The 27,362-nt window shown below is 60.7% G+C and overlaps 1 protein-coding gene across 4 annotated transcripts in view; it reads left to right on the top strand.

Moving 5' to 3' along the window:
* DENND3 (DENN domain containing 3) overlaps positions 1-27,052 on the top strand; it is a 50,146-nt gene extending 23,094 nt beyond the window's left edge. For 2 of the 4 annotated variants that reach the window (XM_072774668.1, XM_072774670.1), the window contains exons 9-23: positions 310-465; positions 1,953-2,049; positions 3,482-3,585; positions 3,900-4,093; positions 5,776-6,297; positions 9,562-9,821; positions 10,473-10,643; positions 11,582-11,711; positions 13,813-13,920; positions 16,620-16,759; positions 19,694-19,848; positions 21,042-21,175; positions 25,029-25,147; positions 25,226-25,363; positions 25,443-27,052. In XM_072774668.1, the coding sequence (XP_072630769.1) occupies positions 310-465; positions 1,953-2,049; positions 3,482-3,585; positions 3,900-4,093; positions 5,776-6,297; positions 9,562-9,821; positions 10,473-10,643; positions 11,582-11,711; positions 13,813-13,920; positions 16,620-16,759; positions 19,694-19,848; positions 21,042-21,175; positions 25,029-25,147; positions 25,226-25,363; positions 25,443-25,643 (2,629 nt within the window). In that variant the 3' untranslated portion in view covers positions 25,644-27,052. The remainder of the gene's footprint in view (positions 1-309; positions 466-1,952; positions 2,050-3,481; positions 3,586-3,899; positions 4,094-5,775; positions 6,298-9,561; positions 9,822-10,472; positions 10,644-11,581; positions 11,712-13,812; positions 13,921-16,619; positions 16,760-19,693; positions 19,849-21,041; positions 21,176-25,028; positions 25,148-25,225; positions 25,364-25,442) is intronic. The other 2 variants (XR_012006928.1, XM_072774669.1) reach the window with 2 other exon arrangements.
* Positions 27,053-27,362: the final 310 nt, after the last annotated feature.

Raw genomic sequence — 27,362 nt, forward strand, 5'->3', positions numbered from 1 at the left:
GGAGGCAGCTGGTGCTGGAAACCCTGTGGCCTTCCTGGGGTGGGGAGTGCGTGCCCTTGCCTGGTGGGCGCAGCTTGGGTGCAACGTGCGTGGTCACAGGTGAGGCTTCTGTGGGTCATGCACGGATGAGCTGTTTGTATGGAGCGACTCTCCAGGGCTGTGCGTTTATGACCGCCCTGCCTGTCTTCTGAGCGTCCTGAGTGTTCCTGCACCTGGGAGGGCGGCCCCCGGCCGGCCGGTTCTCCCCCAGCCCCCACAGCGTCTGGAGCACGGCGTGCACGGCAGTCAGCGACCATCTGTCCCTTCCAGGGTCCAGAGCCTGCAGCTGCACCACGAGCTGGACCTCGCCCACCTGGGTGCCAGCACGGACCTGAACGAGGGGCGCGCCCGCCGGCGGGCCTGGCAGCGGAGGCTCAACTGCCAAGTGCAGCAAGTGGCCTTGCAGCTGCTCTTCAGCATCTTCAGGTACCCGAGACTGTGTCTGTGTCCGTGGGAGGTGCCGCTGCCCCACGCGGACGCGGCTGAAATCCTCACCCCTCCGGCCTCAGGGCAGGGGTGGGGGTATCGCTCTAGCTGGAGACCCTTGGGTCACTTCGGGAACGAAGTCCGCCCTCCCCGTGGCAGCACTTGGGATCTGTCCCCATCACGTGGTCTTGCTCTTTGTCCTCATTTCTGTGCGTGCCCCCCACACCATCCCGGGGGCCAGAGGTGGCCAGGTGCACCAGGAAGCCATGCAGCACAGGGATTGTGCTATTTCTGGCCCGAATGTGTGGTCGTCTGAGGCGTGTATGATACGTATGTGCCTAGATTATATTGCAAGTCTGTGAAGGGTTATTTTTAGCGAAAGAGCCTTCAGGCTGGATTTTTTTCCCCACTCTCTCCTTGATCGCTTTGCCTCTGGACCTGCCGGGTTGAGAGTGGAGCCTGCGGACTTGAGCACGCTCTTTGTGATTATTCAGTGACTCCAGATGTACATGTTTCCCTAAAACAAATAACTTACCAGGAAAAACATGGGACGACGGGGCAGCGGCCACCACTCAGGGCAGTATAATCAGTATGGATGCTAATATGTTATTTTTATTTTGTTCTTTTGTCCTTTTGAAATGAAATCTTTTATGAACAAGGTTGGGTTTTTTTTTTTTCTTTTTTTAAAATATTTTACTTATTTTTTTTAAATATTTTTTTTCTTTTTTTAAAACATTTTACTTATTTATTAATGAGAGACACAGAGAGAGAGGCAGAGACACAGGCAGAGGGAGAAGCAGGCTCCCTGCGGGGAGCCTGATGCAGGACTCGAACCCGGGACTCCGGGGTCACACCCTGAGCCAAAGGCAGATGCTCAACCGCTGAGCCCCCAAGGCGTCCCAGGGTTGTTTTTTATTTATTTTTATTTATTTTTATTCATTTATTTATTTATTTTTTATTTTTTGGGTTGTTGTTTTTTAAAGACCTTAGAAGCTTTGACAAATTTGTAAAGAAGCAGACAATACGAAAATACAGATTATCAGACTCTACGTCCCTTCGATAGTTTTCCCCTGACAGTGGAAAGCGTTGAGTGTCCTACACAGGGAACGTGGCCTGTGAGCCCGTTAGAGGCAGGTCGCGTGGGTTCACGCTCCGAGGGTCTGCCTGCCCCGGGGGGTCGCCCCCGCAAGCCCGCTGTGTGCGAACAGTGAGAACCGTTCGTGGCGGCCGCGTCCTCTGCGGGAGGAAGTTGGGTCTGGACGGGGAAGAGCCCTGATGTCCCTCCTGGGACGGAAAAGCCAGCCTGCGTCGCGGGGCAGCTGGAGCAGCAGGCGCGCCCAGCCCCAGCCCCCTGGGGTCCGGGTCCCCTTTGTCCAGGCCCCGGCTGGCAGAGGGTGTACTTCCTGTCGTGTGTGTCGCCAAAGACGGACGACTTTCTCCCGTATTTAAAAATATCTCAGCCCTGCGACCATCTTTCTCTTCACCAGGGAAGTGAAGAATCACTTAAATTATGAACACAGGGTGTTTAATAGCGAGGAGTTTCTCAAAACCAGAGCTCCGGGGGACCAGCAGTTTTACAGACAGGTGAGGAGGGCGTGGGCTCGTGTGCGCGTCTTCTGTCCTGCGGACGTTTCTGTCCTTACGATGTTCAAGGTAAGTTTCTTCGGCATCGGTTAGTATCTTATTAATGACTAGTGTTTCCAGAAAGTTAGTTGTGGTGCGGTTCCTTCTGACCCCTTGGCCCTCCCTCCGTTTTGGGGTCAGCTCCTTGGAGTGTAACGTACGTGTCATGTGTCATGAGACACATGCATTGTGTCGCAGGTGATGCGTTCGGGGGGACGTGTGCGCCTCGAGCCATCTCCTCGAGATCGAGGCGGGGCCGTTCCGTCGGGCACGGCAGGCGGCCCTGTGTTTCTGTCCACGTGTTAACAGGCACGTGGGACGCTTCCGTTCTCGTCTATTTCAAGCCGCCGCGTTCGAGCAGCCTCTCCCCGGGGGCCAGGCTCCCCCTCCAGCAGGGCTCCCCAGCGCAGGCCTCCTGCGGCGCGTCCCCGGCCCCGCTCCTGCTCCGCCTCATTCCGCGGGCTTCCCCGTCCAGGGCAGCGCCCAGCCCAGGCGGAGGGCGTCCCATGCTGGCTTCTAGAACCCTCTGCAGAGCTGCCTCAGCCCCGAGCTCCAGGCGGGAAGCTGGGCTGCCTGCCTCGGTGGCGCCCTGTCCAGCTGGTGGCCGGAGGGGCGTCCGAGCCTTGCTGCGGAGCCGCGGCTCTCGTGCCTCAGGGCCACATGGCAGTCGTTCACGTCAGCCAACCGGCCCTCGACCCGCACCCCCCGGGTCTGCCCTCTGACCTTTGCTGGACGGACTCCATGCTCCCCCCACCCTCTGCTGTTGAGGGGACCCCAGCCGAGCTCCCCACTGTCCACCTGCTTGCTCCCTGGGCACATGGACAGTGCCCCAGCGGTCCCCGCGAGCCACAGCTGCCACCTCCCATCGCTCCCTGCCTGCCCTCTCCTGCAGCTGTTCTGCATGTGGGCCCTGTACCACTGCAGCCTTCCTGTCCCCCGGCTGGGCAGTGGCCTTTGGGCCTGAGCCCTGTCCCCCGCGGGCTGCTGGCCTGCAGCAAGGAGCAGGGTAGGGACAAGCTCTGGCAGCTGGGTTGCCTTTTCCCTCGAGAGACCAGCAGCTGGGTCATGGGAGCCACAGGTGTGCACCAGCCTGTGCGTTTGCTGCGAGGAGGGGGCCATGGTCCCCAGAGATCCAGGATCAGAGGCCACAGGACACCGTGGCCCTCATTGTCACCAGGGGAAGGTGGTTGAGCTTTTGAACTTCTGGTGATTTTTCAAATGCCGAGTGTTTGGGGAGGATGTGGAGGGTACAGTAAAGACAGCTACTGGCTTAGGAACCTGTGTCCGAGGAGAGGCCGCGGCCGGAGTGGGGGTGGGGGTGGGGGCCGGGCAGCGCTATGGGCACTCTGGCCACAGAGCGTGGTGGTAACTGGCCTCCCGTGGTCTGTTTCAGGTGTTGGACACCTACATGTTTCACGCTTTCCTTAAAGCCCGGCTCAGCAGGAGGATGGACGCCTTCGCCCAGATGGACCTCAACACGCAGTCCGAGGAGGACAGGTGCTGCCACCGATGGGGGCGCGGGACTCTGGGGACCCAGACGCCCCAGGAGTGTGGATTTATTTGGGTGGATGAATGATACATTCGACCAGAAAATCTCACATTTAGGAACATATAACACGTTGGGCTCGTCCCTGTGGGGACACAGCTGCTCACTGCGCCTGGGGACACCCACACACGGTGCTCCCACCCTGTTTTCCACTCGAGTGTGTCTACATCTGGCTCCGGGTGCCGCGTTGGAGAGGACTCTCGGGCTGGGACGTGGTCTCTGGCCGTACTCGGATCTATAAGGTGTTGCTTTTCTCTAACCCCAGGTTAAACGGGATGCTGGCAAGTCCAAGAAGACCAACCATTGAGAAAATGGCCTCGCGGAAATCCTCGGCCCTGCACGCCGTCCACAGGCGGATGGTGGTCAGCATGCCCAACCTGCAGGACATAGCGGTTCCCGAGCTGCTGGCCCGGAACTCGTCACTGCGGAAAGTCGACTCCACGGGCTGCGGGAGCGTAGGTGATACACCGGCCCCCGTCTGGGGCACTGTCTCCCGTCACCCGGCTCTGATGTCGCTGACCGTGGCTGAGCCTGTCTCGGTGCAGGGGAGTGGGGCGGGTTTTTTTCTTTTTTTAGCAGTTTAGTTGTTTGAAGTATTTTTAGAGTATTTACTTTGCAAATTATGTTCATTATGGAAAATGATTTCTTACCTGCATTTTCCGACCGTCGGTCATGCTGCTGTAGACAGCGCTCTACAGGGTTTTGGTGTCTGCGCACACACAAGGACGTGCAAGATGCATGTTTACACGTGGACGCGACGACCGTTAGGCCCCAGTGGGTGCCGCGCCATCTCTGGCTCCCGGGGGTACAAAGGCCCCGGTGTCCCCGGCCCTCATGGAGCCACGCTCCCAGCAGGAAGTCAGAGCCTGAGCTTCGGGTGGGCGCCCCGCCGGCACGGGGAGAGCAGCATCAGGGCTGCTGATGGGGTTTGGGTGTGGGAGCCGCGTTTCAGCAGAGACAGCGGGGATGGTGAGGCCAGGCCCCCCTCCCCCTCCGGTGGCAGACGGCAGGTGGAGGGACAGCATGGGCCCGTCACCACCATGCTGGGCTGCAGCTCCGTCTCGGAGGCAGGTCTGTGTGCACAGTTTCCTTCGTGTGAAGCCGCTCCACAGCACGTGTGCACACGTGCAAGCCCGTGTCTCATTTGCATGTAAGCTGCAGCAGCACGTGCCGCGTGTGCTTCGGGTGTCTACCCTCAGGAGTCGCGCTCCATCCACAGTGGCCGGGGGCAAGGCCAGGTGCCATGAGTCAGGGGGCCCTGTGGCCGCTGCCTGGGCCAAGACACCAGGTCCCAGGGGTGCCTCCTAAGGAAGGCACACTCAGGAGGCCTCAGGGGCGGCAGCGTGTTCTAGACGAAGGTCCTGTGTCAGAGCAGGCGTCCAGGCAGCACCTGCTGGTACTGGGCCCCCCACAGCGCGTGCAGGCCGTGTGCCCTGGGCCGGGGACTTCGCCTCCGGGCCTGTACTTGCTCTCCTGCCAGCCAGGGGTGCCTGTCACTGTCTCACTGCCCTGTGGGCGGGCGCTGTGCCCTCTCCGCCCTCTGAACCTTCATCCACAGCCCCCCAGCCCTTCCAGGCTTCACGGGTGACGCCACCTCCCTGGGGTGGGGGGTGGCCCTCCTCCAGGCCTGGCCTGGCCCCCTGGCCTCCTGGGGGGCCCTTAGGTGACATGGACGGAATCCGTGAGACGCGGCTGGGTTGGTCAGCTCCGGCACGTAGCAGCGCCGCGCCTGGGACGAGCAAGGCCGCAGCATGTGCGTGCGTGAGGCAGGTCGATGGTGGTGGCCGTGTCTCAGTGTGGCTGTCAAGCCAAACGAAGCCGCCAGCATACGGGGCTTCGCGCTGGCCTGCCGCGCTCCCCGGCCTAGGTTGTCCACGTGACCCTCCCCTGAAGACTCGCTACCAGATGTTTCCATTTAGCACTGATGTCTTAGCAGACACGATTATCCTAGGGTGCCGTGGAAGCAAAGTGGGGGACTCGGGGGGCCCTCGTCCAGCTCAAGGCACGTGAAGCTTCCTGGAAGAGGCTCAGAGGTTCTGACCTCACGTGGCCCCCCAGGGCGCAGAAACGTCGAGCCAGACTAGATGACGGGGACACGCGGGGTTTAGGGTCAGCTGACGGTGTGTGTGTTTCCCTTCTAGTCCTGAACGTGACTCCTCCGTCGACCTACACGTTCAAGATCCCAGAGATCCACTTCCCGCTGGTGAGCCAGTGCGTGCAGGCCTACTACTCCGACTGCGTCGCCCTGCTGAGCAAGGCCATGGGGCTCCTGGCTCCCGACAGCTCCGTGCTCCTGGCGAGGTATTACTACCTCCGCGGGGCCGTGCACCTGATGCAGGGGCAGCTGCTGGACGCCCTGCTGGACTTTCAGAGCCTGTACAAGACGGACATCAGGATCTTTCCTGCCGATCTCGTTCGGAGGACGGTGGGGTCCCTATCGGGCCCCCAGCGCGCCCAGGCCGAGCGTGTGCCTGAGCTGCGGCGGCTCATCAGCGAGGTGGTGGACAAGCCGGGAGAGGCCCCCAAGCCGGACGACCGCGTGAAGAACTTCGAGCTGCCCAAGAAGCACATGCAGCTGGACGACTTCGTGAAGAGGGTGCAGGAGTCGGGCATCGTGAAGGACACCAACACCATCCACCGGCTGTTCGAGGCGCTGACCGTGGGTAAGAGGCAGCCGTGGCCCCACCGTGGGGTGTCGGTACGTGGGGACCAGTCCGCGGAGGGGCCGCCCGAGGGTGTGGGGAGTGCGACCGGAGACCCCGAAGCTGCTGCAGGCTCCGTGCCCCCCGGGGCACCCGCTCCCCGTGTGCCGTCCCTCCTGCACTGGGACCGCTTCCTGCGCAGCCAGCGGCACGACCGGAATGCCGTGTGGTCCTTCGTGGCCTGGTCCCTTGGGGACCTTCTGCCCCTCCCTCCTCGGGGACCACCGACCCCAACGTGAGCGTGCCCTTCCGACTGTGTCCTTATATGTTTGCTAAATGGGTGTGTCCAAAGGCGGTACGTTGGTTCGTGTGGTCTCGAGTTACGCGGACTTGTGTCCTGCTGTGTCGGTGTCTCTCGGTGACATTCAGCATCACGTCTCACCCCTCACCTGCACGTCTGGTTTATGGAGCCGGGTTCCCAAGGGCACGGCAGGGGCAGAGCACGGTACGCTTGCCTGTTTGGCCATCGGTGGCCCGTCAGAGGCCTTGGTGACCTGCGCCACAGCCGCTTCCCCAGGTGGCTGTGGACGGGTCTCCCCGGGGCTGGTGTCCCCATCCTGAGAGCTGCCCTTGCCCTCGGGGGCTGCACTGCCCGTAAGACACCCACTTCCTGCCACCCCGCACCGCGCTGGGTGCTGCCTCCCATGTTCTGTGGATTGGACGAGTGTCCGGGAGCTGTCCCGGCGTCTTCTGTCCATTTCTGTCTCAGGATCGTCGTCTTCTCCTTAGAACAGTGGGGCCACCTTGTGTCCTCGGCAGACGTGTCCTCTGTGGAACGTGGGCCTGGCAGCGTCTCCCCTGGGCTCGGCCGTGCCCCCGTGTTCATGCACACGTGTGCTGCTTCTCCCACAGTGGAGGCTTGTCCACGGCCCCAGGCCGTCAATCTGACCCAGGTGCAGGCAGCCAGGCCCCCCCACCCCGTCACCTCCCCGTGGAGACGTGACACCGCCTTGGCCCGGGCAGGGCGCAATGGAGCTCGTCGGGCCGGGTACCCAGGGGGCACCTGTGGGGCGGACAGTGCGGGTGGATGAGCCACGTCCAGGGGTTCAGAGAGCCCCGGGCAGCCAGGCAGGGGGAGCACAGGACCCCCGTGACACGCCTCTCAGGGGAGACCCTGCCCCTTCCCTTTGTGGGGCCCTCACGAGGATGCAGGGGCAGCCAGTTGGTGGAAAACCCAAGGGGGACAGCATCCAGCCACTGGGGAGCGAGAGGCCCGCGCTCTGACAGCTGCCCCGCGGCACGAGACACCGAGGGCCCTGGATAGCGCTGTTCCCCCGCAGGAGGAGCAGGGTCAGTCCCGCTCCCGCGGCACGTTGCCGCCTGGGGAATGTGGTTTTACCGCTGGACGCGTGGCCAGTGCCCAGCACTCCCAGGCTTGTGCCAGCAGCAACGCAGAGGATGCCCCGAGGGCATCGCAGGCGTGGGCGATGCGGACGGGGCCGTTGACCTCCCGTTGTCACTTTGGTCACCTTCACGTCGCAAACACCACCAGCGAGTGGTCCTGGGGCTGGGACGTGCGAGCCGCTGCAGGGCAGCTCCTGACACACGTTCCGGCCTAACAGCCGCGCGTTAGAGGAGTCGAAGCTCAACGCTCCCGTCGTGGGACAGACTGAAGTGGCTGCTCGTGTGGCCGCGGGGCCGGGTGTGTGCTGCGTGGCCACGGGGCCTGGGGCTGCAGTGACACCACCTCTGCCGCGCAACGGGGTGACAGGGTGTGGGACGGAACCGTCGGCGTTTCTGTGCAGAGTTGGGGACCAGTGAGCCCCCATGGGTGCGTGGAGCTCTCGGATGTGCGCTGTCGGGTTCCGCTGCTGCCCGGGAGGGCTCTGGCCCAAGCTGCCTGTCCCTCTCGGGTCGGCCTCCCGTGAGGCTGGCTGGGAGGACGGGGCTCCCGCGGCACCGGCGGGAAGGCACAGCCCCCCGCACACCGCAGCATCCGCCCAGCCACAGGGCTCGGCTCCACACTCACCCTGCCCACAAGGGCTTCCCTCCTTGTGCCTCAGTTTCCTGATTTGTGAACAGCCGGCGTCCTGAGGGGGCAGGAGGATCAAGACGGATCCATGTAGGGTGGCGCACGTGTCGCACAGCATGGCGGTGCCGTGCCTGAAACGTGTGTGCAGCTTGGCAGCTGCCCGGCCAGGACGACTGGCTTGGCCGGGAAGGGAGCACAGGAATGTTTTATGTGGGTCTTGAAGGATGCGTTGGAGTTTTCTGGACCAGTGCGTGCAGAGGCACGTAGAGTCTGTTTCGGAGTCTCTGTGGTACGACTGGAACGTGGGGTATGGAGGGACGAGGGGCTCAGTCCCGGGGAACTCGGGGCCAGGTGTAGATGAGGAGCCCTCAAGTGTTAGAACGTGAGAACGGGACCTCCTACTTGTATCTAGGGCCTTCCAGCGCCCGGTGCGGCAGGCCGTGGGGGCGGGCAGCTCTGAAGGCCAGGCCGTGTGGGACGTGAGGGGGGCAGGGAGAGGGACACGCCGGTCAGGATGCGGGCCGAGGCGGAACCAGCCAAGGTGGGGTTAGAACGGCCAGACGTCTCGGCAGTCGGGGGTGAGGCGGGGGCCCGTCTGCGCTCTGCAGATCAGCACGCAGGTTCGTTACACGGCTTCCTGGGTGTCCCAGCGCTAACCAGCAGAGCTGGCCTTCCGACCTAGGTCTCTGGCGCCAGAGCCCATGACCGCTGGGCATTTAGAAAGGCTGTCGTATCCACTGCGGTCGCCTTGGTGACAAGTGGTAAGACTCACTTGCTCACGTGACCAAAGAATACAGAGATAGGGCTGGCTTCAGGCAAGGCTCGATCCAGGGATATAGGAGGGCCACCCAGGGGCTGGTCTCTTTAGCATCAGCTTCATTTGAGGACTTGCTCCCCTCCTGGCCGGCCCCAGGATGCCTCCCACCAGGTCTAGCGGTGACCCGGGGCATGGCCACCATAACAAGCGTGACCCAGGGGCTGCAGGGGCTGCTGGGCTCAGGTCACGGGCGTCCCCATCCTGTCCCCATCCCCCGGAGGGAGTGACCACTCTGGGGGAGAGGGGAGAGGGTGCAGGGGGAGCGGGGAGGGGACGGGGGGGGGGGGGGGGGGGCGGGGGGGCGGGGAGGAGGCGCTGAGTGCTGGCGCCACCTGCTGGCCGGTGCGGGCAGCGCAGTCCAGGGGAGCTGGCCGTCCGCTGGCCTCCGTGTTGGGGCCGTAAGAAATCTTTTTTTTTTTTTTTTTACAAAATCCAGGACACCAGAAACAGATTGACCCGGAAACATTCAAGGATTTCTACAACTGCTGGAAGGAGGCCGAGGCGGAGGCCCAGGAGGTCAGCCTGCCGCTGTCGGTGACGGAGCATCTGGATAAGAACGAATGCGTGTACAAGCTGTCCAGCTCCGTGAAGACCAACCGCGGCGTGGGCAAGATCGCCATGACCCAGAAGCGCCTGTTCCTCCTGACGGAAGGGAGGCCGGGCTACGTGGAGATCTCCACCTTCAGGAACATTGAGGTGAGCACCACCACCCGCACTGCCCAGTGCCTGGGGGCGCCCCTCCTGCCGTGGGGATGCTGGTAGGGATGCTGCTGCGTCCTCGCCTCACGCCTCATGTTCAACAGGCTGGTTACACGAGTTAGCCCAGCTCTGTACGCTCGGGGAGGCGGGCGGGGATGGTGGGGAGGCAGGAGGGGGTGGACGGCAGCCGGCGGGTCCCCCACCCTGTCCTCCACCCCAGACTCCCTCCTGGAATTCCAGGGAGAGGCGTCTCAGGTGCAGAGGGACCCTGTTTGAGCCCCGTGGACATCGCCCCGTGGGGATGTGTTGATGAGCTAATGGGTGCCGCCACAGCCCGCCAGTTAGGGGACGCGCCTGGGTCCCCGACCCGCTGTGACCTGTGCCGACAGCAGGGTGGCACGGAGGCCCCACTCTCTGGCCATCCGTCTCCTCCCGCCCAGGACCGGGCCCACAGCCTGGGCGGCCGGCTCCACCCCTGCCTCCCGGGCCTGCCTTCCCATGACGGGGACCCTCTACGGCGGTGAGGACGGGCGGCCGGAACTCGGGCTGCCGCTGCCCAACCTCAGGCCTGCCGTCTCCCATCGCGGACCCCGAGTCCCTGCCAGGGCCCGTGGCACTGACCGGCCTCCGCTTGTTGTGTCTCCCCAGGAAGTGAGAAGCACCACGGTCGCATTTCTGCTTCTGAGAATTCCGACTCTAAAAATTAAAGTGGTGTCCAAGAAGGAAGTGTTTGAAGCTAATCTGAAAACGGAGTGTGACCTGTGGCACCTGATGGTGAAGGAGATGTGGGCCGGGAAGAAGCTGGCCGATGACCACAAGGTCCGGGACGCGGCACCTGCTCATCCCAGCCTGCGGCTCCCTCTTCCCGTGCGGCTCTCGTGAGCTCGGGGGCTCGGGCTTGGTCCCAAGAGCCCGGGTCGGGCTAGAGGTGCTGCCAGCGGCCCCGGAGGCGCTGTGGTTTGCGTGACCCAGCAGGTGGCCAGTGGCCCTTGGGGACACCGCGGAGGGACGGGGCTGGACTCAGGTCTGAGTTGGGTCTCCCGGGCACACCCTGCTCCAGGCGAGTCCTCCGACGCTCCGCAGGACCAGGGTCGTGGCAGGGGCAGTTGGCGTCCTCCCCGAGGCAGCTTTACAGCCTCGCGATCCGTGTGCCTTTGCTTCTCGGGCCGTGCTATGGCTCTGAGTGCACGGAGTTAAGATTTCACGGTTGTGAAGGGGGCACCACGGACGGATGCACGGAGGCCCCTTGGGGCGAGGCGTCTGTCCAGTGTAAGTGGCAGGACAGGACAGCGAAGCCACGACCAGAGCGTGGGTGGGGGCTCACACGGGGTAGTGCAGGGGCCGTGAAGAGGGCGCAGCCCACGGTCCGCGGGGGCAATGCGGGGAGCGTCCCCAGGCCCCGGGGCCCAGACCACCGCTGCGAGGGTGGCCAGCCCCTCCAGGGCCGGGTACGCTCTGACTTTACGGCCACGGCTTTGTTCAGCACCACCCCGTACAGACTAAAGCCCACGGGCCACGCAGCGCCTCTCGCTGAGCCCCGGCCGCAGGGTGAGTGGCTGCCACAGGGGTGACGGGTCCGCGGAGCCTGGGGGTCAGCTGCCTGGCCCCTTGCGGCACACGCCCGCGGCCCCCGGTTGGACCGACCGGTGTTTAACCGCGATGGGCAACAGCGGTTCCAGCTCCGAGCGTACCCTGCCCGTGTGGCCCTGAACGGTGACGCACCGAGCCCGTGTTGAAAGGAGCCCCTTCTCCCGCAGGACCCGCAGTACATCCAGCAGGCGCTGACGCACGTCCTGCTGATGGACGCCGTGGTCGGCACGCTGCAGTCGCCCGCTGCCATCTACGCCGCCTCCAAGTTGTCTCACTTCGACAGGATGAAGAACGAAAGTAAGGGAAGCGTGTGTGACGGGCCGTGGTGTCCCGAGCGTGCCCTCGGGCTTGTATCTGCTTGACCTTAGAACGCATCCGCAACGTCCCCCTTCTTCCCTTTTACGCTGTCAAGTTTGTTTTTGAGTAACACCCGTTCTGCTTTCCTGTTCCCGCCCAACGTGCCCCTGGGCGCGCTGCGCCTGCCAGGGCCTGTCTGAGGTCTGAGTGACACCCCCTGCACGCTCGGTGCTGTTTGTCGGGCTTCCTGGTCGCCAGCCACAGATCTTTGCTGGCTGCTTAAGTGGAGTCGGGGTCCGCGGACAGCTGCGGAGTGGCTCCCGGGTGGCGGTGAGCTCGCGGAGCTCTGCAGTCGGGAGCGTGCCCCCAGGACAGCTTGCAGGACCCCTGTGTGCGGCCGGTGTGTGCGCTGGTGCCCGCGTGGAGGCCCCCGGTGTGCTCAGTTTTCCCCGGATGGGAATTCTCAGGTCACCTGCGTGTAGGTTTGAATCTGGCTCTCACGTGCTGGGAGCCATACGGGGCAGGGGGTGGGGGGTGGATTTTTCAAGTCTAGGAAATAGCGAATGGGTAAGAATAAGTTTATCATTTTAGCTACTTCCGTCTGTTTCAACTTTTAAATGATCTAAAACCAACAGTTTTGCAATTTGCATAAAGGAGAAAAAAACAGAGGCCGGCTCACCTGTCACCACCCCTTGGAGCCACATTCGCCCTGTGCTGGGTCAGCCAGTGGCGTCACGTTCATGACACGCAGGCAAAGAACACAGGGGTGTGTTTAAGACCATCTCTAGTCCTGTTTGGGTGCGTGGTCCTTACATCAGCGCTTTACCGGGAGAGAATTTACATGCTGTGCTCACGAGGGTGGCGTGTTCACGGGCTTGTGCGGCAGCAGCTGCAGAGTGAACCTGAGAACATCCTCATCACCCCAGCAAGAAACCCTGTAGCATTTAGCAGCCGCCCCCCAGCCCCCGGGCCCCCAGATCCACCCTGTCTGGATTTGCCTGATCTGGGCAGCTGACAGACACGGATCCCACAACACGTGTCCTCCCGTGGGTGGCTGCTTTCATTTGGGACGGGGCTTTCGGGTCTGCCCCCGACGCTGGGGCCTGTGTCACTCCTCTCTGAATACTGTCCATCGTGTGGGTGGACCGCTGTTTATGTGTCAGCTGACCGGTTGGGCTGTTGCTCCATTTGGCTGTCGTGAGTAATGCCGCTGCAAACGCCTGCCACCTCTCCCGGGTGCACAGCTGGAGACTCGGGTTCTCAAACGTTGCTCCAGAATCTCAGTTCCGGGTTTATTCGCTTCAGCCCGTTTTGCTCTTTGCCACGTGTGTCGCTCACCGTTCAGTTGTTTGTCTCCGTCCACACACACGCCTCATCTTCATCGGGAGTTTACGCACAAGCCGACTCCTTCGTAAACGGGCGACTGTTGCCGTGGTGGCAGCCGACACGCGCCCGCTTCCTCTAGCTGTCCACCCTGTTCCATGTGGCGAAGGCCGGCTCCCAGGCTCAGTGTCCTGACCCCTTGTGACCACCAGGAACTGCTCTCTGGCGTGCAGAGCTTGTGAGGGAACGGCGCTGCTCCCGGGCCTCAGTAGCCCCTGGGCCCCCCAGGATGGGAGGTTTAAAAATGTAATTCTGTGAAATCCCACACGCCATCCCTGGGGGAGGCACTTGGGAACGCCGGGGACAGTAGTGGCTGTGCAGGGCACTGCGGGCACCTGTGGGCGAGGCCAGGGATGCTGCCCACTGTCCCCACAGCAGCCGCAGCAGTGGCCCGACACGTCCACGCGCCCAGGCTGGGAGACCGCTCGTGGGCGAGTTCTCTCGCTTTCGTCTTGAGAGTATTTGGTCACTGAGGAGTGTCTTAGGTCCGGCCGAGTGTGGACAGGTCAGACCACACAGCTTCCTGCTGGGGAGGGAGCCGTGTCCCGCTCGCCCGCCATCCGCACACACCGCGAGGGCGGGAGGCCTCACTGTAGGGTCTGGTTTCAAGCCTACGAGGCTCTCCCCCAAAACTAACATTCTGGGGAAGGTGGGGCGTCAGCTGTGGGAGAATGCCGGTGTCCCCGGGTCATGACACTAACAGCGCCTTGCATTTCAGTGTCCACGCCAGTTCCCAGGACGACCTCGGAAACCCTGAAGCACAAGATAAACCCCTCAGCGGGAGAGACTTGCCCACACGCCGTGGACGTCCTGCTGTATACTCCAGGTGAGGGGCTGCTGGCTTCCTGCTGCTCTCTTCAGCGCTTGGGGAGTTTGGGTTTATGTTCCAGGCCAGTCCCCACATGAAGGGGACAGGACGTGATGTACGGCCAGTGGGGGCCAGGCGGGCTGCTGCTTGTTGAGGCAGAGCCCTGAGTGAGGAGTGGATGCTGGGGAGCCACTTGCAGACTCTACCTCGTGAAGACCAGAGCTGGGGGAACCCACGGAGACCCCGCATCGTGGAGGCCGGAGCCGGGGGGAGCCTGCAGGGACTCCTATGGGGCACACATTCCATGGAGACTCAGCTCCAACCCAGCTGTTCCTCACATTGCACAGCACTTTATAGTCTAGAAAGTGCTTGTACTCGTACCCTCTCCATTGGGGGCATTTATCCTGGGCCTATTACCATAAGCGGTCGCACCCGGGATCTTATCTTAGGAATTGTAGGTGCGTGGGTTTGCGCATCTGGACGAGACAACACGGTTCCTGTCCATCTGGTGTGGCTGCGCGTCCCTCCTCCCACATGCGGACCTCCTGGCTCCCTCCAGGCTGCGGCAGGATGAAGTACAGACAGCGCGGCTGCGGGTCTAAGCGTGAACCAAGATGTTTTTATTTAAGGCTGATTGTAAAGAATTGCGACGGGAAGGTCACTCGCAGGGCTCACCAGGTGGAAAATAAAGGACTTCGTTCTGGGCAGAAAAGAACCTTACAGTCGGGAGCTTTGCTTCAACTCATTAGGGCGTGAGGTGAGCAAGTGAGCGCCATGGGGTGCCCTTCGTGTCTCTGACTCCGCAGCTGTGCCCCAGGCCACCTGGTCCCACATGGGCAGCTTGCTGGCAAAGCTGTGTTCCAGCAGGAGGAGAGCATTTTCTCTCTTCACCCATCGTCCTGAAGACTCCGCACAGTGACAGACCGAGTGTGAAGGAGGACAGCACAGGCGGCCCCACTCCGCTGGAGACGTACAGATTGATCGGTCAAGGCTCCCGTTGACTGCAACACCACAGACCGGTTTCCTCGTGGTGTCTGGATAAATGAGTATCTCTAGACCTAAGTTGGTTTCCTGTACGTGAACGCTACCTAGACTCCGGGCCTCCTGTCGTGATCGACTAGGTAACTCCGACCAACTTCCCTCTGAGAACATCTAGAAGGGCCAATGTAGAAAACCGCCATGAAGAACGACGGAACCCGTTTGTCCTGTAGAGCGTCTGCCAACCCTGGCAGTGGTGCCTGAGGAACGGAGCAGAGCTTTGGGCAGTGCTGACGGGAGAGAGGGACAAAGTGCTCAGGACCTGCTGAGAAGGGGAGCACTGGTAAACCCGTTCGTGGTGGCTCCAGGCTCCAAGGGTTCCCCAAACATTAAGGAGCCAGCCCCCGGCCCCGAAGCCCAGCCTCAAAGCATCCCAGTGCCTGGTGGGCTTGAGGAGTGTGTAGGGTGGTATCTCCCCAAGGCCCAGGAAGCCAGTGGAGTGACTGTCCCAGAGAGATCGACACCTTTGTGCTTCCTTGACTTGTGACAGAGGTGACTGACAGAGTCCTCACCCTACATGACATCGGTTGGGACGTCGTGCATCCATATGGAAAACGTGAAGCTTGGCTGCACCTCAGGTCACACGCAGTCAGTTCCAAGTCGATGGAAACCACGAACAAACATAAATGACAAAAGCAGGCAAGCCTCTAGTAGCTGATGTAGAGGAGCATGACCTTGGGGTGAAGGAGGAAGCCTACAGCAGCATGAGCCATGAAGGAAGAGGTTGGTGGATTTGACTATTGAGATTACGGGCTTTAAGAAGACACTTTTGGGGCGTCTGGGTGCCTCAGTGGGTGAAGCATCTGCCTTCGGCCCAGGTCATGATCCCGGGTGTTGGGCTCCCTGCTCAGTAGGGAGGCTGCTTCTCCCCCTGCGCGCCCCTGACACACACATCACCCCTGCTGTCTTGCTCGCTCAAGTAACTAATACAATCTTTTCAAAAAGACACTTTCCCGAGCGTGAACAGGGTAGTCCCAGACTTGGACAGGGTGCTGGCAGCACAGCAGAACCAAGACGGGCTCGCGTCCAGGAGGCTACAGATCAGAATGGCTACAGATCAAAAATAGCACCACCCAGATCAAACACAGCAAGGGACCTAACAGCTCGCCACGAAGATCTCCTCCACGTGGCCGTCAGGGCCGTCAGCCGGATGTGCCATCAGGGAAACGCAAATCAGCCACGGTCCGAAAGCCCGAATATCCGCATCGTCAGAGTGGCCAAAATGAAGGACTGTCACCACCGAGTGTGGGTGCGGATGTGGAGCAAGAGGAAGTCTGGTGCGCCCTTGGAGGGGGTGCCCTGGGACGGCTCGAGGGCTCCTGCCCCGCTCTGCCCCCACCCTCCCCGCCGGCCTCTGTCCCTGGCCCACACCTGCTTCTGCTCTGCTGGGGTCGCTGGTGTTCCCGAGGCTCACCCATCCCCCAGACCCCGGGTCCACAAAGCTGTCCTGGCCGGGTCCCCAGTCAGCAGTCATCATCTGTGTGGTCCTCTGACTGAAGCCAGCTCGTCCCCTCCCGGGGGCACGGTGGTTCAGGATGTGCTCCCCCTCCTGTCCCCAGCACCCAGCTTGGCGCCCGGCCCTCGGCAGGTGCTCAGCAGTGCCCGAGTAAGGGCGCCTGTCGGGCTGCGCGTCAGAGGGTTTCCCTCTAACAGCGTGTGTGGCTTGCTTACTTCCTCAGGGCATCTAGACCCAGCAGAAAAAGTAGAGGACGCCCACCCCAAGTTATGGTGTGCTCTGGACGAAGGCAAGGTGACCGTGTTTGACGCTTCCTCTTGGACGATTCACCAGCAGTGCTTCAAAGTGGGCGCCTCCAAGTTGGTGAGTAAGCGGAGGGCCATCGGACGAGGCCACTGCCCACATCGGGTTGTGGATTCTGGAAGGATGGAAATGTCCACTGTACGTGGCAGCGGGATGCGTGTCGTTCCACGGCATCGTGAGGTTTTCAACTAAATGTGAACTTGTCCCGTCCTCTAAATGTTCTTATTTATGTGACCAGACGGTGGCTCCTGCCACCCCCAGCCTGGAATCTGAAGCTGGATGCCAGGGATGCGGAGGCCAGGGTCGTTGCTCGCGTGTACATCTCTGACCCTGGGCAGACATGCGCATTATCCTAACGCATTTGGGGTTGGAAACCAACAACAGGTCGAACCATATCGGCAGGATATGGAGGCATGAGCTTTTAGACTGATGACTTTTTCATTTAAATGAAGTTGATTACATCAGCTTGTGCAGAACAGCACCCCCCGCCCCTCGGCCCAAGGTCCTGTGTGAGGCCTGTAGCCGCCAGGGGAGCGAGCTGCGCGGTGGGAACATGTCACGGGCACCGGAGTTTGCAGGTGGGGAGGTGCCGCTGCTCCAGGGCTCCTGCCTGGTGTCCAGCTCAGTGACCCCTCCCGCCCCCCCCCCCCCCCCACCACCACTGCTCCGAGGGTAGAAAAGCAGCTGCTGCCCCAAGAGGCGGTGCTAGAAGTCCTCCCGCCCTCCCGCCTCCCTTAACATGGGAGCTCGGCACTTCTGTGGTCAGCACCACCAGGTATCAGGTTGGGTGGCCACGTTCCATCCTTTCAAAATAATGTGGCAATCTGGGGCACAGACTGGGCTTCCAGAACTGCTGTGAACAACAGAAATACCGTGAATTCAGATGCAGGTGTTGTTGGGGGCTGGGCTCATCCTTCGCTGCGTGAACGGCGAGCCTCCTGTGAGCAAGGCAGTAAGCGGTCACTGAATTACCCCCCCCCCCCGCCCCCAGGTCCACGCAGCGAGCCCCAGGTGGTAAAGTGACAGGACCCAAGATACCGTATTCACTACGGTCTAATAATGTTTGAGACCGAGCACGAGGAGAAACGGAGGAAATCGTTTTTGTGCTAAATTTTATGTTTTTCCGGTTGATCTTAGTCATATGCGTTTCAAAGATTTTCTCATAACCGAATAACGGAAAATCCAAAGGCTGCGTGGTGCGGCGACCTCTGCTGCCCCCAGCTAGGCCGGGCAACAGTTAGGGAGGGCAGGAAGTTATCCCGGGGGTGTGAAAATACCTTCGTGCTCATCTCCCCGAGATTCCCCGTACTGTTTGACAAGGAAGACGCTCGAGTCATTATCTCAAGAAAACGCCGCCGCCTCTGAACGTGGAAGTTCAAAGTAGTTCATCTGAGCGATCTTTGGGCCACTAAAGAAAGACATTTTACTAGAATCATACCAGTTCTCAGGTAGATGCCTCAAAAGAAAGGGCTTTTTGCTCTTAGTATTTTTTTATACCAAACAAGTAAACTTTTTTTTTTTTTTTTAAGATTTTATCTGTGTGAGAGAGTGAGCACAAGCTGGGGGAGGGGCAGAGGCAGAGGGAAGCAGACACCCCACCGAGCAGGGAGCCCGATGCGGGACTGGATCCCGGGACCCCGAGATCGTCACCTGAGCTGAAGGCAGATGCTGAACCAGTGAGCCCCCCAGGCGCCCCAGAGAGGGCGTTTTCAAGTGACTAACTGTGAAATTAGTAAGCTAGCATCCTTTCCTAACTTGCGGGAATGTTTATCAGTAAAAATTTCATTGGTAAAATTAAAACTATCGATTTTCAGGGTGCCTGGGTGGCTTGGTGGGTTAAGTGTCTGACTCGCGTCGTGATCTCAGGGTCCTGGGGTCGAGCCGCGTCGGGCTCCCTGCTCAGCAGGGGTGTGCTGCCCTCTCTGCCCCTCCCCTGGCTTGCGTGCACGCTCTCTCTGAAATAAATAAAATCTTCGAAAATAAATAAATAAACTACCAATTTCTATAAAGCTCTGTCTCCTGACCTGACGAGGAGCAGCCCTCGGCCGCCCCCCCGTGATTGTTGGCGGGCAGACCTCCTCCTCACCCCTCCGACACGACGCAGGCTTTACTCTTTGAAATCCACTTGTGTTTGAAAATCTCCGACGTTTGTTCAGCTACCAGGGCCGCATAGCACGTCGGGAGGATGGAGAAGGGAAAGTGGCTCATAAACCAGAAAGTGAGGCAGCGGGAAGCTGGCAGGAAGGAAGGCGCCAGGAGCGCCCATCGGGGATGCGGCTGCACGTGCTGCGACCTTCACGTGCACACGGCTGCGCCGCATGCGTTCCCGTGCTGGGCCCGGCGCCCTCGGCGTCTCAGTCCTGGGTGTCCTGGGTGTCGAGTTGCTGACAGCCTTTGTGCAACCGTCGGTGGCGGGCCTTGCCAAGCCGAGTCCTCGGGAGCCCTCCCGGCTGCGGAGCGGTTCTGCTTGTAGCTCCTAAACGGTCCTGGTCATTTGCGGATTCCGCGCGGGCAAGTTCTGCAGCTCGAAGGTTACCTGTAACAGAACAAACAGGGTGCGTGCAGGGCCGTCCACGGACACCCGTCACCGCGGGGAGACAGGCCGTCGCAAGTGCACGCTCCCAGCGGAGATCCAACCAGCTGTGGCCCTGCTGCCCCGTTTCAGCTCATACCTTAGACAAGTGTCCTCACGGCCTATTTAGTGGTTGTCGCCTTTTTGCGTTTTCCTGGTGATTTCTGCTGCTGAGAGAGGCCCCCAGCAGGGAGCTGCGCTGCCATGCGCTGTCGGGCCTTCCAGGTCGAGTGGTAAACACACGACGAGTTTATGTGCGGGTCAGTGGACAGCATGTGCCCGGGGCTCCAGCAGCCTGGCGCGTGTCCCCCCAGAGTGTCTCCCCAGAGCAGAGGCGCCGCGTCTGCAGGGACTCGATGGGTTAGGACCGCTGTGCTTCACGGGACGTGACGACCTCCCGTTTCTTCCTGTCCTGCCATCAGAACTGCATGGTGATGGCAGAGCAGAACCAGGTGTGGGTCGGCTCGGAGGACTCGGTCATCTACATCATCAACATCCACAGCATGTCCTGCAACAAGCAGCTCACCGACCACCGCTCCAGTGTCACGGACCTGGTTGCTCAGAACGGAACACCCAGGTATGGCCGGGCTGTGCCGGGAGAAGGGGCCGCTCGGTCCCGGGTGGGTCGGGGGCCCTAGCGGGACGTCGCCGTGGGCGCCTGCGGACAGGGTCTGCGTGAGCCAAGTCAGGGGATGTTCCTGTTCGTTCTGGTCCCGAGCACAGGTCTGTCCCGTAGGCCAGCTCCGGGGAAGGCCTGGTGCTCAGTGGCAGGTGGCACGTGGCCTTCCTCGCCTGTTCTTGGTGTCCGTGCTCCGCCCGAGACCTGTGGCTTCAGACACCTCACTCCCGTGGTGTCTCCACACGGTGCTTCCTGTGTCCAGACTTCCTTCCTGTAAGGACGCCGGTCATGTGGGTTAGGGTCTCCCTGTGCACGTGAACTTGGGCGCCCCCGTGGAGGCCTCCTCCCAATCCTGAGGGCCTAGAGGGGGAGGGCTCCAGCATACCTTCTTGGGGGCTGCGGTTCAGTCCATAGGCGTGTTTGCTTCCTTCCCCGTTCTTCACTGTACGAGGAACGTCCGCTCAAAGGCAGGCAACCAGTCTGTTCTGCTCTCTGCTGTGTGTCCCAAGTCAGGACAGGGCCTGACACCCGGGAGGTGCCCAGGGGAGACATGAGAATGAAGAGGGTCCCCTCCTTCGGTGAAGGGGGCAGAGGCTCAGCGAGCGTATGACCCGTGCAGGTCGCCAACTTCACGCAGGCAGCCCGGCCTGGGGCGCGGGTCCCCCAGCTCCACTGTCCCCTCCGTCAACCCTGCCCGCCACCTCATCGCCGGGGTTTGGGGGTGCCGTCGTCCACAGTCGGGCCTGGCTCAGAACATAAGGCGCTAACCTGAAAGTTAACCCCACCCCGGGTAGCGCCCACCCCCTCCTGCAGCCATGGGCGGCCCACAGGGCGCTGATGGTGACCTTAGGCGGGGATGGCGCCCGGCTGGGCCTCGCCCTGGGTCGGGGCTCGATTCAGCCCCGCGGCCCTGTTACGGTTCTGCACAGACGGCGGCGGACGCTGAGGGGCAAGGCCAGGCATCCCCGGGACACCGTTTTCTCCTGCCGGGTTAGTCTTGTCGGATCCACGTGCTCTCTGGCGGCACGGATCGCCTTTCTTGGGCGTCACTTATCATCCCTGCTATGGTTTTTTCTGTCGCAGCAGCGTCATGCTCGTCTGGGTTAAGGTGTTTCCAAGCCCGACTCACACTTGTCTGTTTGCACCACCAGCAAGGTGTACTCGTGCAGCGCGGATGGGACGGTCCTGGCGTGGAACGTGAGCACCCTGCGTGTGACCAGCAGGTTCCAGCTGCCGGGCGGCGGGCTCTCGTCCATCAGCCTGCATGACGGCTGCCTGTGGTGCTGTAAGTCCCGGCCCTCGCGTCCACCTGGGCCCCGCTCTCGGCAGAGGAGGCTCCCTGGGAGCTGGTGGCCCGTTCCCTCCGCTGAGCGCGTTCCCAGCCTTCCAGCCCCTGCTGTGCTCACTGGCTCCCACTCCCCTCCTGTGTTCAGCTCCCCGGGGCTCCCCTCTTCCAGGGCTCCCCTCCTCCACGGCCTCCTGTGCTTGCTGGGCCCTGTTGGGAGCGTGAACCTGGCCCTCATGCTCCCGGGAATCATCGTGCCCCTTCCAGCCACGGCCCTGTAACAGGGTGTGCGGCCCACGTCCCCCCAGCGGCGCGCAGGTGAGGCAGGGCCGTGTCACCACGGGCCCCAGGCCAGGCATTTGCCCGGGGTGTGACAGGAGGCGCGGCGGCTATGCCTGGTGGCGCACGTCCTGCGTCTCTGAGCCTCCCAGGGCGCGAGCGTGGCCCGCACTGTGACTCTTCCCCAGACATGCCAGACACCAGGGGGATGGTCGCGAAGGCAGGGTTTTCAACTGGAAGCGTATTTTAGCCATGGCCAGGTGCACAGTCGTGGGCGTTTGTTGAGGGTGACAAGGTGCACGCCACATAACCAGCTAACGACCCAGACATGGCATGTCTCCATCTCAGCAGAAGGCTGTACCCGTCAGGGGCTGGGGTTGGGGGGAGCTGCCCATTCTCAAACCTTCCCTGCATGGACCCCGTGGCAGGGGCCCTTGGTGTTCAGGGAGCCCCTGATGTTGCCTGCAGCTCGCTCCTGCTGTGGCGGACTCAGAGCTCGTGGTCTGTGATCATCCGGGGGTTAACCCCGTGTTTACCCTGAGACACAGATTCTCCTCCGAAGCTGCTGCACTGTTTCACCAAAACCTGTTCTGGTTTTAGCCATCAGCGCCCTGGTGGCCGTGTGCGGTGGCATCGCATGGTGGCCTGGAGGCCATCCCGTCCCCGTGTCTGCAGAAATGTCTGTGGGTCGGTCTGCTCAACCCCCTCTAGCACCGTTACGACAGGTGTGGGCACGAGCCCACCGTCCTTACCTCCTTCTCCCTCCCACCTGTCCTCCTGTTAGTCTAGAAGGCAGGAGAGAATCTTCTAAAGATGTTACTCATTTATTCATGTGAGACACAGAGAGAGGCAGAGACACAGGCAGAGGGAGAAGCAGGCTCCTTCCAGGGAGCCTGACGTGAGACTCAATCCCAGGACCCCGAGGTCATGCCCTGGGCCAAAGGCAGATCCTCAACCGCTGAGCCACCCAGGGGCCCCACTCCTAGTATTTCTGTCATCCACTTTTCCTTTGTGTCTTCTGGGATTTTCATTATATATATACGTACGTGTGTGTGTACATATAAATGCACATGTATTTATTCTAGAATTATGTAGTATTATAAACACATAATAATATGATATTCAAATATATACAGGAGGCTATTTGATACTGTCCCAGAGATCTCAGGCATGGCTAGAATTTTTCCTCCTCCTCCTCCTCTGCTTCACCTGGGTGAAGACCCTTCCTTCCTTCCTTCCTGTGTCCTGTCTGTGGCTGAACCTGTCCAGATTTTCATTTCAGCCTGAGAATTTCCGATTTCTCTCCTGCATTCTTCATGTCCACCATCCTCTCCGCATCTTCCTGTAAGTTTTTTAACTTACTCGTAGTTTTGGTCTAAAGCCCTTCTCTGCGGGGTCCTGGCTCATCTGTGGGTCTGCTTGTGTGCACTGCTCTTTCTGTCGGGCTTTAGTCATTCCCTCACGTTTGACACGACGGAGTTTATTGTGTCCGGGGTGTTGTTGATGACACAGCAAGGAGAGACTGATCATGTCCTTCTGTAAAGACCGTTAGGGCTCGTTCTAGATGGTCATTAAATGACTTACTGGCCAGTCGTTTTAACCCTGTGCAGAGGCTTGGTTTTAGGCTTTTGTGGGGTAAATACACTTCACTTGTGACCTTAGTCTTGGAGCACGTAACACCTGGTTCTGGCTGTAATCCTCACCCTTCAGGAACACGTGGGCTTTATACGAAGCCTCTCTGGATTGGGGAGCCACATCTGCTTTCTACTCTTTATACAGTTTGGGAGTCAGACTAGGATCTGAGAATTCATACGTGCATTTGTGGGCTCCCTCATTTTGGGGTATTTCCTCTTTCCAGCCGCGTTGGCAGCCCCACACCGTACCCTCAAGCAGGGGGGACTGACTGAAGCGTCAGAGAACCAGGGGCGCCCTCGGGGAAGCCCTCGGAGTGTGTGCAGGTTGCGAGTTTACCTCTCTCCTTTCACGGACCACGTGCCTCAGGCTTGGTCTCGAGGGGCAGTCAGGCTGTCAGGTGTGTGTGTCCGGCGGGATGGTGCCCGTTGCATACAGTGAGGGAGAGGACAGAGCACAGAACCCTGTTTATTTTCTAGGTTAACTTCATACACTGAGTAGTCTCCTATTTAACAACCATGAGAAAAGTGGGGTTTCTCCAGAAAACCGAGAGCAGGTACCCAAGAAGTGTTGTCAGGAATCTCTTTCTGAACGAGAGCAACAAATGGAAACCCTGGTCCTTGGTCAGATGTCCCCAGCGCAGAGGCGGGGACCAGGTCAGGTCTCAGAGCAAGACGTCTGTGCACAGAGGCAGGGCCTGACTGAGGGGCTGCGACCTCCCGCTCTGGTCCAACAGCTGCCTCAGTCCTCCGTGTCTTCCCTCGGGCGCCCCGTGCCTGCGTGCGGGTCACCTTCCAGGAGGGAGCCCCCCCCACCAGGCCCACACCCCAGGGCCCAGGCTGCGGCCTTCAGGTGGCTGCATGCAGGTTCAAATCCAGGCTTTGTCGCCGGATGGCTGGTCCCTTGGAGTCGGTCTTTGAAAAGTGAGATAGACTATGGGCCTTCCCCGCGGGCTCCCTAACGGCCGTGAGAGGCAAAGGGCTGTCGTCCTCAGAGGGCCGCACGTGGGGCACCGTGGCCCTGCTCCGCAGCTCCCGCCCTCGAGCCCTGCCCTGTCCCGCCTCCCCTCCTGCCGGAGCCACCTCCGGGAGCTGCATGTCGGGTGTGCTGAGGAGGGTCCCAGGGCAGGACACTCTCCCCAGAGCAGCCCGTGTATCCTGAACCAGTGGCAGCATTGCAAGGGCCTCACCAGTTCGCCCAAGTGGACAAAGGCATACCTGGCCGGCAGCTGTCACAGTCCAGGACTGAAACCCCAGCGGCCGCGGGCAAGGGGCCCCTGTGGCGTGGCCGGGGGCCAGAGGGGGACCTGCAGGCCGCTCACCCGCCGCAGGAAGCCGGAGCGGCAGGTTCTGACTGGTGTCTTCCCAGGTCCCCCGGTCAGAGCCGCCCTCTGCATCCGGCTGGCGCTCCCAGAGGTGGGCCTGCACCCTCCCGGCCCCTCCTGTCTCCCCAATGCCAGCACACGGGGTGGTTCAGCTGGGGGCAGGGGGCCCGTGCAGTGAGCGCAGGAGGGAGACAGCCCCGCACACCCGGCCCGGGCCTGAGCGTGCTCCTGGTCCGCCCCGCGCAGCCTGTCCCCACACCTGCAGCCCCGGCACCATGGCGACTTTTAGTTCACAATGAGACGTTTTCTTAGAGGGATTCAGAGAAAACAGAAGCGCTGAGGGGCATGTGGCATGGTCGCCTTCATCCCCGACGGGGGAGGACTGGCTGTGGCTTCGGGGAGACGAGATCCCAAACTGGGCAAGACGGTCCCCCGGGCCCTCGCCGGGTCCGCGGTAGGGCTGCAGGTGGTGGCCCCCGTCAGGGGCGAGGGTGGGGCTGACGGTCACCAAGGTTGCTGGGAGCGCTGGGCCAGCGCTGGCACAGGACAACGGCTCCAGCTGCTTCGTCCCTGTGCCCGGGCGTCCCCGTCCCCCATGCTGGCTCCTTCCGTCTACAGGCACGGGGACCAGTATCGTGGCCGTGATGACCAGCGGGCTCCTTTGTCAAGAACTGAAGGTCGGCGAGAACTTCAAGGAGATGAGCACGTCCTTCGTGGGTTTCCAGCTCCTCCCCGAGGTACCTGTCCCGGCAGCACCGTCCGAGCCAGCTCGGGTGCCGTGGCCGCCAGCAGCCTCACGGTGACTTGTGTTTCAGCAGGACCAGCTCTGGGTGGCGTGCGCCGGACTGGCCAGCATCTACATCTGGAGCCTGGCAGACCTGACGCAGCCCCCTCACCGGGTCCCCCTTCAGGACTGCTCCGAGGTCAGCTGCATGATCAGAGTGAAGCAGCAGGTAAGGCGAGCACCCCCAGCTTTCCCAAGCGCACCTCCAGGGGCCTCCCTTCCCCACCACCCTCGTTTGTCCTTGGCAGATCTGGGTAGGCGGCACCGGCCTGTCCCAGGGCCTGGCCAGAGGGAAAATCTACGTGATCGATGCCGAGAGGAAGACGGTGGCCAAGGAGCTGGTGGCCCACATAGACAGGGTGACAACGCTCTGCTCGGCGGAGGACAGATACGTGCTGAGCGGGTCGGGCGGGGGCGAGGGGAAGATCGCCATCTGGAAGGTCGAGTAAACGGGGGCAGATGGGCCGAGTGGGGCTGTGCTCTACGAGCCCCGCCCTCCTGCCCCCCAACCCGTGCTCCCCCAAAAGGTGGGCCGGGGAGCCAGTCGGGGCCCCCGGGGGGGTGGGGCGGTGTGGCTGCACGGCTCTCTACTGTCCCGGTTGAACTGTATCCACAGCGTTTCGGGCTGGTGCTTCACAGGGAGGCAGTGGGGTCAGGTTGCTGTGAAGTTGCGGTGCGTGCTGTCTAGAACCTTCCGGAGCCCACGAGCAGGGGCCAGCACCAGGGCAGGGAATGGTTTAACCAAAGCACCACGTATGACCTGCCAGCCTCAGGCAGCTGGTTTGCGTTTCCTCTACTCCTTCATTCAGCACAAGTAGAGTAAGCGTCGGGTTTAGGGGCGACCCACAGCCTTAAACTGACCTCGTTCCCAGCAAAGCTGTGAGAGGAGGTGTGTTTAAATGACCACTTTGTGCTTGAACACATCCCTGCCTCCTCTCGCTGTGCCCATGCTGAGCAGGGGCCCGCGGAGGGGACAGAGGGGACAGGGCTGGGCTAGCTGAGGCAAGCTCTGTGTTTTTTTTTTTTTTTTTTTTTCCTTTAATGACAAGTTTTTATGATGAAGAAACCCAGGGAGACTTTCCTACCAAAGATCAGTTTCATCTGTAGTTCCACCTAAAATAGCAGAATGTATAATCGAGTGTTCTAGAAGTCACTGCCGCTCACAGGGACGTCATTTCCACCGTCCGCAGCTTGTGTGCACCGTGTGTCTCCATAGATGGTGCTGTATTATTGAACTGAAGACGATCCTACTTGCTAAAGTAAATATTTGAAAAAAAAAAAAAAAAAAAAAAAGAAAGAACCTCTTACACATTTTTACTACGATATTGAGATTCACTCCCTCGGTGTCCAGCGAGGAAGGCTTTGGCATAGTTCCCGGATGTGGAGGGAGCATCTGCCTCACAGCAGCGTGTGCGGGCCTGCGGCCTGTCCCCGAAGGACCCAGCAGAGCTCAGCCGCACGGGGGCGGCTGCCGGAACACAGATGCCGCACCAGACCTCACTCACCCCGAGACAGGGCCGAGCTTCAGTAGCACCTGGAACCCCCAGATAAAAGCTTCGACCAGACCTTGGACTGCACCTGCAAGGTCCAGATCACCGACCCAGATGTTGGGGTGTTCTGGGGGTGCGGTGCCGGGGACAGCCAGACGGCCTCAGGTGCCTACAGAGGAGAGGGCGTGTCCCTGACTTCCAGGAGGAGGACTCAGCCGCAGCAAAGGACAGACGTTGAATTCTGCTTTTGTAAACACATGAACAACTACAGTCAATCCTGTCAAAAATACTCATAAATTATTTAATGTCAGTCCACACATAACCAGGTATTTTCACCTCATCAATAATAAACTCCTTTGTTTATTAAACGCTGTCCTGTCTCTTACTTTACCCACATTAACGGGAGGGAGAGCTGCAGAATAACATTCTGGGTTTGCTCTTGATGCCCTCTCAGCGCCCATCGAGTTATTTTAATGCGCACTTTTCGTTCCCTTTATTCGTGGTGATTATTTCCAAGGTCTTACTTGACAGTGATAGAGTGGCCAGCGGGGGTGGTTAGAATGGAAAGGGCGCTTTATGCCTTTGGTGTTTCCTCTGTGCTTTGAAGAGGTTCCGTGATGAACGATTTGTCACGGGAAAGCCCCAGATGAGCTGGAACTCATTAGACAGACGGTGCCT

The sequence above is a fragment of the Canis lupus genome, chromosome 14, assembly GCF_048164855.1.
Source record: "Canis lupus baileyi chromosome 14, mCanLup2.hap1, whole genome shotgun sequence".
In the NCBI taxonomy this organism is placed as follows: domain Eukaryota; kingdom Metazoa; phylum Chordata; class Mammalia; order Carnivora; family Canidae; genus Canis; species Canis lupus.